We start from the raw sequence: 13,108 nt of genomic DNA on the forward strand, positions 1-13,108 counted from the left end.
TTGGAAGGGCAGTGTGGTAAGGTGAGATTGTTTTTGCAACAGAAGTTTGGAGTGAATCGAAGAATTAGGCAACCGAAGCTTGGAAAGCCATAACTTTTGGATGAGCTCCGTAGCGGACGCCTACGGTCCTCGATTCAATCCCAAATCTACAATTCTTTTTGATAACAGCAGCAGTCTTTTGATGCCGGTATGCGAGCGCTCCCGCACACGAAAGAGCTACTTGGAGATCGGACGTGGAATCCCTAGTGCTTAATTGGCTCCTTCCAAAGATCTGACATTTTCGTCAGCAGGCACAGAGTAATAATTTTCAACGAGTCAGAATGAAAAGTGGGTAGCGGGAAACGATGGTCCCTATTGAATGCAAATCTGCTCAGAGCGGCTGTACGACAGCAGTACATTTCGTCTGTCAGAAGAGTTCCAGGAATATTTGCGGTCCAGTGGACGTCATACCCTCAGCCCAACTCTCTGAATCGCAGAGCCGAACTTTTGATAGACTCCGCGACCATCCGAATGGTCTTTAGGCTGAACATAGACCGTTCTCGCAACTGAACTAGCGCCAATGCCAACGTCAGAGGGGGCAATCTCAGTGTTGTGAGCTCCAAACTCAGCGTAAGCTTTCCTAGCGAGCATTGCTATCGTCTCCTTGTGCTTTCGGTTTGTACGGAACATTCAGAAAGCAGTTACCGCACACATCAAGAGACAATGGCACCAAGAGCGACCCCAAGCCTGATCGCAAGGCCATCGTTCTGTCTGCCGATCTCTCGTCCATCGAGTGAGTGATGGAGTCGACGAACACCCCTATCGCTTGCCATTTCCACCCCGGTGACCTATGAGTCGGCGAAATAGGCAGAATAGAATCGCAGCAGATAGTAGTAGATGGGTTCCATTGACGAGCCACTCCCTTCCTATTACATTAAAAAACAAAAGTATGTTTCGAGCACTAAATATCTGGTGGAGAGAAACTACTAGCGCTCGGTAACCCAAGCTGTCCATCGATTTCCCATTTCTCCCAGTCAATAGTTTCTCTCGAATATTCCAACTGATCCTCCCGTTTTTCATAGCATATAGACCATAAATCCAAATCATCGTTATTCAACATTTCAGTGGGAATAACCATTATCAAATTCCACCCGTAATCTGACATCCAGGAAAAGCGCAGCGTCTTGTCGGGATTTAGGAAATATGACTCGACGTATTCCAGGACGTTTGCTTCGTCTCCGGAGTTCCATAATTGCTTTTCCCTATACACATCATCCCAGCCTATAAACGTTTCATATTCCGGGATATATATTTTAGACGCATCATTCATCTTGTCGCTATCTGCTTCGATAATACAATGCCAGTGATTTTCCTCTGGATTATCTTCCCAGCTTTCGGCACTTTGTGCTAATTAGATTATTAGCTCCGCGTAAAAATTGACAATCTATACTAACCCACCCCCCCCCCGCCTATAGATAAAGGCAGGACCCTAAGGATGGCACGGGTAGACTTTTGCTGTGTTTTGGCTCATGCCACCCCCCTTGAAATCCTGCCCTTATTTCAAGAGGAGGGGGGGGGGGGGAAGGGGGGGGGGGAGGGGAGGGGGGTGGTAGTAAACACGAATCAACTCACTTATATAATAGCCATTTCCTATTTGATTCCAGCTTCCTTCGGCTTCATCGTCTTCTTTATCTCTGCGTGGCTTTCTATGCTCATTAAGATACGCGGCTTCCTCCTACAATTCGCGTAATTAGTATAAGCTTATAATTTGTAAACAAATCAAGCGAAACTTACTGCGGTAACTGTTCGATAGCCGATGATTTCTCTTCCTGCAAAAAATCCTTGAGATCTACTAAAAAGAAAGCTCAAGGACAGTAACACTGCGTAGATAGATTTCGATAACGGCATCGTTTGAAGGTTTATGAGTCATTTGATGATGCGAGCTGACGAAGGGGAACAAGCTTGCAAAGGAGGAGGAAGATGGATTGAGTCTGACGTGGGTGCAGGAAGTGATATATATCTCTTTTTTTGCAGTATATCTCTTTCTTTCACCGTATGTGGTGAAATCTCGCCGTCGGCTATACGGAAAGGTTTGGTTCTTACATCGCAGATCATCCCAAATATAAATTCGGATCTACGCTTAGCTATCTATTCCTAGTAGTATTGCAATCTCCCTAAAAATATTAACGTTTAAGCATATAAGGACCAAGGCCGATTATTTCCCATGCTTCGAACAAAGTGGTATTTGTTTTCGTATGCCTCACCCCTCCCCCCCCATACCCTACTAAACTCACTCGCCGCTATATGTAATTAGATTCCCAATGATGCCGCGTACATTGTGAAAAACCTGTAGCAGTGAAGCTATTCACAGTAGCAATTCAAATGAAAGAGGTAGGAATAAGTAAATGTAATACGTTAATTGCGCGAGCGGCCTATCGTCGAAGCACACATGCTTTCTTTTAATATATCGACACCGTAGCTATTTCGGTTCTAAAATCGTAGTTGCAACGAGCGCGCCACTTGCACGTTGAACCAGCATATACGTATCTTAGACGAGTCTTTTCGTTATCAAGACACAGGCTTTCATCGCTCGTGAATAGGCAGAGTAATCAAGCACCTCGTCTTTAAAGGGCTTTTAACTGTAAAATCTGCCGCCTTGCTTAATCGACATGAATCTCTTTTAGAAGGCTTTGAGAGATAGATTTATATCTACGTCAAGATCGAATACTTATATTGATTTGTTTGGATTCCCAATATCGGCGATATAAAGCGGCGGGTAAATTTGGGTAGGTGGCCCACCTTTTGGGTCGGGTTAGGCATGCGAAGAACAAATCCACTTTGTTCGAGGCAAATAATCGGCCAATAAACCAGATTACCCCCCCCCCCCAGCGTCCGTCTATGACTCCCCACTTGTTCTGATCCACTACGGAAACTAGCTTATCGAGCAATACTTCTACAGTGAGCGGGGGGGACGGGGGTGGTGTTGGCATTGGCGTTGAGGCGAGCCAACGATTTAGTATTTGTTTATTGTGTTCTTCTCCACGCTGCCCGGATGCTGCTTCCGCGGATTACCATCGCTACCAGTATACACTGTACCTCCGTACAGCCCTTGAGTAATTCCCCCTGTTTTGACCCATATCGCTAGGAAAAGGTTGGCGAATTAGAATTTCAAGCGCTTGCTAAGAGTATACCAGACCGTTGTCGGGCTGTAATCGAGGCTGATGAGAAAGTCAGAAAATATTAGAATAATCTGTTTTTTATTTCCATCGGATTTATATTGTATTATCGCATTAATCTAATCGTCGGTTTCCTTAAATTTAATTCGAAAGAATTTGACTGACTTGCTGTAGCAAGTCGGCACCACCAAGGCGGGACAGTAAAATTTGCTCCTTTATGATGAATAGAAAATCAACCAACTATTATATCGTAACTATTTCTGTATAAATAGATGTACCGTATTGAGTTCAATATTAATTAATTAATCAAATTTTGATTACAATTTGTTATTCCTTTATTGTGTTGGGTCAAAGTAGTAAAAATAATACTTTTGATATGTACTTTTCGACTTTACTATTGCGTATATATCAGAATTGCTATATAAATACTAGAATAAGCGAAGAACACGAAAGTCGGACTTTTACTTAAACCCATCAAGAAAATACGTGCATCATTATCAACTTTGATTCAATAATTAATACCTGTAGTAATATAGTAAATTAAATCATTTATTTTCTCTCTATATAAGGTTTTTTTAATTAAAGTTATAATTGTTAAGATATTCGCAATAAGCAAGTAAATTTGAATTATTTGGGACAGTTTTTACTTATATTTTCACTACATTTCAATGTATTAGATCACCACAAATGAATGCATCTTTATAGTTTCAATTCACGTTTGTAAAGAAAAGTTTTCTGAGCATATAGAGATTTTTTTCATCTTATTTATATTGATGGCTGTTATCTAATAAGTGGTATACCGTTACTGTCTCGCCTTGGTGGTGCCGACTTGCTACAGCAAGTCGGTCAATTCTTTCGAATTAAATTTAAGGAAACCGACGATTACACGAAGCGATAGACAGTAAAGGTATTGCAGAATACGCTGGAAACTGGTCGGATCTAGTGGTAAGTGTAAGGTAGCAAGAGACGGATTAGGGAAAGAAGCTTGTACTGAGGATCTGACAGATACAACATGTTAACAAACCACAGATTGGCTGCTAGTTGTAATAACGTCTAATCTTTGTTTATCAACTGATCAGTGGGTTGACTGCGCAAGAGGCCAATTGATCTACAACTACATCTAGTTGTACGGTAGACAATTGATCTACAACTAGCTGTAGATAGACCTCGAAACTACGCTGGAGCCCATTAGAAATCAAATACAGGCAGTGCGTCGATCTTGTGGAGTCAACAGCCTCGTGCGCCACTTTGATGAGTTTATGCGGTATCCGTACGGAATGCCTCCCCAAAATACCCACTGTTACAAGTACAAGTACTGGCCCTACGAGTAGAGAGCCAAGTTAACAGCTGATGGTAAGGCAAGAATGACAAACTTGGCCTATGCGCTAGAGAGGATTTACCCTTTTTCGTCTCGTCGACGTCGAGGAAAGGAAAGATTTTCAGAGAATTGAAATTGAAGGATCACGTTTGGTTAGAAACCCCCTATCGGTTGCTGTCTCCATCCCAGTGACTTACTGCTGAGGTTCGAACAGCCTAGCGAGCGGCGAAGTCTATTTTTACATTATAGCAACCCTTAATTCTTTCTTTCTTGCGTTTTATTTTGATGGCTTTCCAGTGCTCCTAATCTTGATCCTTAAAAACTCCGTAATAGAAAGGAAGCTCTCAATTCAATTCGTGTTTCATCGAATTACAGCCCCCATCCTTCATCGACGACCTTGCAAACTGAGTTAGAATGGCAATTGTAGTATGTACTCTCATTGCAAACAAACAGACTCGATCTCTGTGGGGCTACAGGCTATCGGGCAATTATGCTCAACAGCATCCATGACCCACAACCTGGCTCTCTGTCAAGTCCTCGTAGGTCTGGAATCGCAGCAGAAAGCGGTAGACCAGTCCTAATGAGATGAGTTCTACCATACAATTGACGAACCACTCTCTTCTGATTATACTAAATTATCCCGTCGAGATCATCAACAGGATTGGTGCTCGTTTCTCCAGGCTTTCCAATAATATTCCAACTCTTCCACGGAATGATTTTCTTCGAATATTTTTCCAGCCCCTTTATTGTTCCAAAGCATCGACCTGACATATCGAAGTCATTGGCGTTTATCATATTAGTTGGAATGACCATTTGCCACTTTTTAGAAGAACTATGCAAAATATGTGCAAAGCGCAATGCTTCTTTCGGGGCTACCACCATTGACTCGATGTAGTTCAAAATAGCATCTTCATCTCCGATCCATAAATCCTTTCGCGATCTTTGACCAGTCCAACTAATCTCCTCGTAATGTTTCGGGATCCATACTTTGGTTGCAGCATTAATCCTATCCATGTCCGCTTCGATAGCACAATACCATTCATTTTTTTCAGCCGGCCAGCCATCAGGTATGTTTACTATTTCATATTATCAGCTCCGCGTAACAAGTGACGATCTATAAAGTAAAATCAAGTTACCCATAGATAATCCATTTCCTAATTGATGAAGGCGTGCCTTATCGTATGCTGGATTTCTAAAAGGCCTTTTGAATCTATTGATAAAGAGGCCTTCCTTCTATAATCCGCGTAATTAACATAAGCTTATGCTATATAGACCGAGTGAAACCTACCCTGGAAACTGTTCGATAGCCGATGACTTCTCTTCCTTGAGCACTAGCGAAAAGGAAGCTCAAGGCTAGCAAGATTAAGGAGAAAGAATGTGATAATAGCATCATGTTTATAGGCATCCGAAATAGCTCTGGAAGAAGATGGTAAAGAAGATGATTAAGCCAATCTGAAGTAGGTGCAGGAAGGGATATATACCTCTTTGTCCCAGTCTATCTCTTTCAGTAATTCTATTCGAATAGTATATCTGTCTTATTATCTGTATACATTTATAATATTGCAATCTTCTTTTCTGATTTAAATAGATCAGCGTAGAGTACTGGCCCTACGAGTAAAGAACCAAGTTAGTAGCTAGCTGGTGGTAGGGCAAGAATAACGAACCTAGCCTGTGCGCTAGAGATCCATCCTATCAAAGTTCATTTCTCTCAGATTTGCACTGCTTCGTCTATAAGTTAGGAAGGATGGAAATTCCTATTCTAAGCCGCGATATGATATAACGGCCAGTGCGCTCGCTGCCTTGTAACCTACCTTACGTAATTAGAGTATTACACTCTTGAGGGTGCCTCAAAAGTTTAGTTTCCACTTTAAAGTCCCTGGTTACCCTAGCCTCTAGGGTGTAAGGATTACGCCTGGGACGTAGTACGGTACTTACGCTCTCTCCCACACGATACCCGACATTTTAATTCTATTGCCGCCATCAAAGCAGACCATCAGATATTAATAAATCTGGAGACCCGATTACTATATCAAGATTAATCAGGCTCCGCTGCTGATTCTTACTCCTCAAAGATTCCCCGCTCCGTAATCGTCGGCTCGCTTAGGTGGGCCTCCTTACATCCTTTCAATCTTAATCGGCGTAAGCGATGGCGGATCGGAAGCGAACACGGATTTTTCTATTCTACTATTAGTTTTTGTATACAAAATACAATTTACAACACCACCTTTTGATGTACAAATTCAATTTTATTTTATAATTAATCATGGGCCGAAAACGCATTCATCCGAAGAAGCCTTTAAGGAATTTTCAATACAAAAGCCACGCTTAACCAGGTAGTCCTAATGCACTTGAAGATCTTGCGACGCGTCTCCGACAACGAGTCGTCGATAAGCTTTAAAGAAAGGAAAGAGATGCCAAGTATCGCGAAGGAGTCGATTCACGCAAAGCTAAGCGCGAGCGTAAAAGGATTATGCGAGAACGCCTTGTTATAAGCTTAATTATTAAAGACGACGATGTACTACGTCGCAGGCGTAAGTATTACCCCTCGAGGGTAGGGAAAACAGGGGGTTTAAAGTGGAAACTAAACTTTTAAGGCACCCTCGAGGGGTAATACTTAGGCCTGTACCGTGGTAATACTTACTACTATTTCGATTGTGACGACACGCCAGGTCTCCTGGACGTATCCCCACATGCGCCAAGTTACTTCCTTCTTTTTTCCTTCTCATGTTCCCTCACTTCTCTCGTTCCCCTCTTTTGACTCATGAACCATGGTTTACGAGTCCTTGGCGCTTCCTACCTTCGTGTAGGTATATAAACCTCAGCTTTCTTCAACCTCTACACTCGGTAGTTGTTGATTCTACTACGTCGCAGGCGTAAGAACCTATTACAGTACCCCTCGAGGGTAGGGAAACCAGGGGGTTTAAAGTGGAAACTAAACTTTTGAGGCACCCTCGAGGGGTAATACTTAGGCCTGTACCGTGGTAAGTTATTACTTTGAGGTCTTCTTGAAAGCTCCCATGTTGATCCCCCGCGTTCCCGTGAGCCTTCAGGTAATCGCTTAAGGTCGTCACATCAATTTTCGATTCGGAAGATATTTGGTAGTTGCAATAGCCTCTTGAGCATCAAATTTTGCTGCCTCGTAAGGAAAGTATTCCTCGACCAACTCTCTTTCAACCTGAACCTTTTCTCGGTGATGATAATTTAATAATTATAAACGATACTATTAAAGACCTTTCTTTAAAGCAAGATAATTTTCTTTTTCTTACTATTAATATCGATAGCGATAGCTTTCATTCTAATAGTAATAGATATTCAAACGATTCATTGCGTAAAGCAAAAGACGAATCAGATTTTAATAAAAATAGTAATCGTCGGTTACCTTGAATTTAATTTGTAAAAAATCCCGACCTGGCAAGGCGGGACAGTAACGGTATACCACTTTTTAAACAAAAATATTATTATAAAAAAAAACATTTATATGCTTAAGAAATTTTGCTTTACAAACTTGAATTAAAATTATAAAAATCCATTTATTTATAGTAATCTAATACATTGAAATGTAATAAAAAAATAGTCAAAAACTGTTTTAAATAATTCAAATTTACTTGTTTAACGCATATATCTTAATAACCACAACTTTAATTCAAAAAAACGTCACATAAATCGAAAATAAATGATTTAATATATTATATTACTAAACGTATTAATTATTAAATCAAAGTTGGTAGTGATGCACGTATTCTTTTTGATAGATTTGAATAAAAGTCCGATTTTCGTGTTTCTCGCTTATTCTAATATATACGCGGCAATTCTAATATATACGCATTACCAAAATCGAAAAGGATATATTAAAAGTACTATTTTTATTACTTTAACTCAACACAATAAAGGAATAACAACTTATAATTAAAATTCAATTAATTGATTAATATCAAACTTAATATTGAGCATCTTTTGATACAAAAATAATTAATCTATAATAGTTGGTTGATTTTTTATTTATTAAAAAGGAGCAAATTTTACTGTCCCACCTTGGTGGTGCCGACTTGCTATAGCAAGTCGGTCAATTCTTTCGAATTAAAATTTAAGGAAACCGACGATTAATCGATAATCAGATGTTTCATCGGATAATACGACTTTAAATGTTTCGGAAAAAAGTATAATCGTAGATTGATTGTTTATATAAATATTTCATAGCTATAATAGTAATTGCTATAGTATAAAAGAATTTCCAACATATACGAAAAATCCGCATTCGCTTTCGATCCGCAATCGCTTACGCCGACTAAACCTGAAAGGATGTAAGGAGGCCCACCTAAGCGAGCCGACGATTACATATTCCCGCCCGTTAAAATCCCATGTCCACATCGTCTACAATGTCCAGCATCTACTGCATGAAAATCATGAGCCTTCCTGCCTACCACAAGAGGGATCGCAATATCCAATTCCTAATAATCCATACCACCCGCAGCCAGCTATGAAAAATTGGATGCGTCCTAACAGCTCAGCGTGTTGCAAATGCATAGGGATAATGGAGGCAGAGACAAACATTCTCGCGCCTGTCAAATATGCACTCACCCGAGGCGTCGAGGTTTGATAACGATTCCTACCCAGACAATGCGTAGCAGTTAATGGATCCAGCTGTTATCAATTGCAGCTTCCCAGTGATGGCCATGTCAGTGCTTGTATAGAGAGATGGTTTTCTACTCCATTCTGTGATTGCGCTACAGAAACACAGAGTATCTGTTTTTCAACTTCCAAATATATTTCATCGATAAGTATAAATATGCATACAATCCAGAGGTCATCTATTTCACGTTCTAAATCCATCTCAATGCTCTTTGTCCTGTTGGTTCACCGGCACAATCCCCTTGCCGCCAAAGAATGCTTTGTCGATGAAATTCCAGCCTCACTGCTTGTCTGGGACTTTCGCTTTCTTACACCCCAAATTCGATGTATATAACCTTTGGCCGATCGATAGCTTCCCCCTGAAACGGTTTCTTCCCTGAAAGGCCATCTAGCAAACGAGAAGAAGAATCCATATCGGAATCAAAGATGGACTCTCCAGAACACACCTCTCTACCCAGCCTCGGAAGCATCTTTGGCAACTACCAGTTCGGTGCCCCTTCCCAGGTAAACGCAAACGACGGCGTTCCAGAGTCTCCGTTCACAGTCCTTCCAGCCACCCAACAGACCTTCGGTCCTCCAGCCTCACCTCCAGTAATCGAACTTGCGGCCTTCTCCCTCGAGTGCCCAGCAGCTCAGAAGAGCCCCCCGTGCGGACAATGCCGAGGCGCGCGCTTCGACTTCACAAAGTACTTCCACAACGAGAAGTTCTTCCGCGCTCCGCCCCACGAGCTCCTGAAGATGATCGAGCAGTCCTACCTCCTCAAGAACCGCCTCGGCAGCATCCTGGTCACCTACATCGTGCACAACCTCCACGACGACCACCGGATGGCGGACATCCTGACGGCCATCACGGACTGGGTCGACATGGTGGCGAGCCTGATCGAGGCGGTTAGCGAATCCATGATCAATGCCGCAGGTGTCGCGGACGCGTTGGCAGCAGTGGAGGCGTGGACGAGTGGCTTTGCGGGGCAGCTGAGGGAGCATCTGGGCCAGTTGACCGGGCAGAAGATGGAGGTTCCCGCGGGATGGAAGAAACAGATGCTCTCGGAATTTCGCAAGCGTTGGGAGAGTGTCTGGATCCGCTGTGCGAACGCCTGTGCATATCACCAGGATGTCGTTTCCATGGACCAGGATTGAAGTCTGGGTTTGGGGAGAGAGAGTGTGTGTGTGTCGTGGGAGGTCACCTGCAAGCTTGACGTCGTGACTTTGGACCGAATTGGGGATTGGAAGGTAGATGCTGGATAGTTTGAATGGGAGAGAATAATTCTACATGTTAGCAAGGAGTCTGGGGGACAACGAAACGGAGGTCTGTTTGAAGAGAAGGAAGGCCACCTGTTTCTTGCCCGTGTTGACGAAAGAAGGGTTGGGAGCTGGGGAGCCGTCGAGAGAGCCAGAATATACAACTTTCCTATCCCGAAGCGGCATTTTCGTGAGGTCTACGAAGTGATGGTGAGCTGGTAACGCTCTCCTTAAAAACCAGGCAAAAAGTAAATAGAGTCGGTAATTTCGACCTGTGGAGCTACGGAGTAGAATGCGAGGCCAAGCCAAGCCGGCATCTACTGGACCTCGGTCGGCTCAAGCAACATGATCGACACTCTTTGCTTAGGTCAATAAGAGGCATGAGACGCTTCGACTTTTGCTTCCCCATCATCCCCCTCTTCAATAAATAAACCTGAGTTTAGAAAGTTTTACCATCGTGCCTCTCACGTTCGACCGTTGTCTAAGATTCCAAAGGATTATCTTTAAACTTATTTCGTTACTTAGCCATGGCCAAGCATCCGACCCTCGTCCCCCCACCTCCCCTTAACCCGAGCAAATCTGCAATTGAGAATGTGCTGGAGTTGACGGAACTGGGGGCGATTGCACCTGTAAATTCCACTCTGCTGCAACTGTCTCTCCACGCATTCAGAGTTAAGGCATCTGCTAACAACAGTTCTCCTCCTCCCAGGATGTCTTCTCCAACACTCGCGCTCTATGGCATCCCCCCGGAGCCAGAGGAATTTACGGCGGAGCCGTCATCGCACAATGCCTCGCCGCCGCCCAGAGAACCGTCCCGGAGAACTTCCTCGTCCACAGCATGCACTGCTACTTTGTCCTCGCCGGCGACTCTGAGATCCCAGTCATGTACTTTGTCGAACGCGTCCGGGAGGGCAGGTCCTTCGCCACCCGCACCGTCCAAGCGCGGCAGAGGGGGAAAGCCATCTTCACCACCACGCTGTCATTTACGCGCGAGAACAGCGGGGGGAGGAAGACTCTCACGCACGCGGTGCCTCGGCCGGAGGGGCTCCAGAAGCCAGAGGACGACGGCGCGGAGATGGGGAGCGGGACGAGCCCGTTTGTGAGTCGCCAGGTTGAGATTTTAAATAAGGACAGCGCGCATCCGCACGAGAAGAAGACGCGGCAGTGGATCAAGGCGAGGGGGAGCATAAGTGACGAGGGGGGCCACCAGGCGCACTTGAGTGCCTTGGCGTACATGTCGGATTCGTACTTTATTGGGACAGTAAGCCGGATACACCCTCTATACCGGAGGGACGACACAGATAATTCGCTGGATAAGCCCCAGTCGGGCAGAGAGAATCCGCAGGGCCTCCCTGAGATTGGGATGATGGTGAGTCTGGACCACAGCATTTACTTCCACGAGCCGCGAGGCTTCAGGGCGGACGAGTGGATGTTCTCCGAGATGACGAGTCCCTGGTCTGGAGATGGGAGAGGTGTTGTGCAACAGCACATGTTCTCCGCGGACGGGACTCTGGTTGCGACCTGTTTCCAAGAGGTATTGTTCCCTCTGATCTTGTCATGACCCAGGCCGGCACTAATAGGGAACACAGGGTGTCGTGAGACTGAAAGAACCTGAAGCGCCTGTCGGAGCGAAATTATGATCGTGAGATTCTAGCGAGATGTATAAATAATGTATTACACTTTGGAGAGCCATAAGCCATTTCCGCGTGTGCCGGTACATGCATATATCTATTTCCCAAACTCACTTCTTCACGCGATCACTGGTCATTTTTTTTATGTCCTAGCAAGTGACTCGGTAACAAAAAGGCCCTTCCTCCTCCTTCCTGCAAGCGCTCATCGGTATGCCTGCTTCCTTCAACTGCCATTCCGAGTCTGAGTACGACTGACTGATCGGAAATCTACATGTGAGATGAAGAGACTTCATCAATGACCGTCACCGTCGACTCACCTTCTATTATTCGACTCATGTTATTTTGGACGCCAATATAAACGAAAGTACTGATCCTTCGTCCGTAGATCATCAGTCAGGGCGAAAGCTCTCTCTGGTGATTTACTCGGGCAAACGCCTTCTTTCCCGCTAATCGGATTAAAATCCATCATCACCTCCGGGTTGACGGGTTTTCAAAAGGGCCTGCAAAATCGAACTTCCACCTTGACGCCGGTGCAGGCCTACAAACGTCTATCAATCTTGGTAAATTGTACAGAATAGCAAACGGAAGCTCTCGTACGACCGACCTCTTCGCTTCCGAACATACAAACCGAAGATCTTTTGACAATGTACGAACTGCGCTTTCTTTTCTTTTTCTCGACACCTTTAACTTTTCTATTCGATTAGCGTATAGAAGTCTGCTTTATACGTTATATCCGCGCGCTTTTCTTGCTAGCTAAGTCTGTTAAACGAATATCATAAAGATGTATATACTCGAATCGGTACGATATTATTAAGAAAGATAAAATACGTAGCTAATACGCTTTACAAAGGCCTTAGATCCGCGAGCGTAATAAAGAAAGTGACGTTTTGTTTGCGATCTCGACGACGATAAAGCAAAAGATAAGGAATGGGAATAAAGAAAGCTCGTCGAAAGAGTAATTTAAGGATTTTCGGATTTGTATATGCGCTAAGGCTTAACCGAGCAAATCTTTGTTCGATTTAGTCGAATGTAAAGCTCGATACCCTTTATCGGACTTATCGAAAGAAAGCTCCGCCGAGCCTTTTTAGAATCGAGAAAAAGATATCAAGGTTTAAACTCTGATTAAGGTTTATTTT

At 43.7% G+C, this 13,108-nt stretch overlaps 2 protein-coding genes across 2 annotated transcripts; both read left to right on the top strand.

Moving 5' to 3' along the window:
- Positions 1 to 9,528: 9,528 nt before the first annotated feature.
- On the top strand, positions 9,529 to 10,239 carry L3040_000151 (uncharacterized protein; the record flags this gene model as incomplete). The annotated part of the gene is made up of 1 exon (XM_007295176.1): positions 9,529 to 10,239. One exon carries the CDS (start codon positions 9,529 to 9,531, stop codon positions 10,237 to 10,239), a length of 711 nt encoding a protein of 236 aa, XP_007295238.1.
- A 629-nt stretch (positions 10,240 to 10,868) lies between these two features.
- L3040_000152 (uncharacterized protein) lies at positions 10,869 to 11,981 on the top strand (the record flags this gene model as incomplete). The annotated part of the gene is made up of 3 exons (XM_066155037.1): positions 10,869 to 10,970; positions 11,051 to 11,875; positions 11,931 to 11,981. 3 exons carry the CDS (start codon positions 10,869 to 10,871, stop codon positions 11,979 to 11,981), a joined length of 978 nt encoding a protein of 325 aa, XP_066013100.1.
- Between the last annotated feature and the right edge of the window lie 1,127 nt (positions 11,982 to 13,108).

Source organism: Drepanopeziza brunnea, assembly GCF_022702325.1.
Source record: "Drepanopeziza brunnea f. sp. 'multigermtubi' strain 214-2 chromosome Unknown ctg1, whole genome shotgun sequence".
Taxonomy (NCBI): Eukaryota; Fungi; Ascomycota; class Leotiomycetes; order Helotiales; family Drepanopezizaceae; genus Drepanopeziza; species Drepanopeziza brunnea.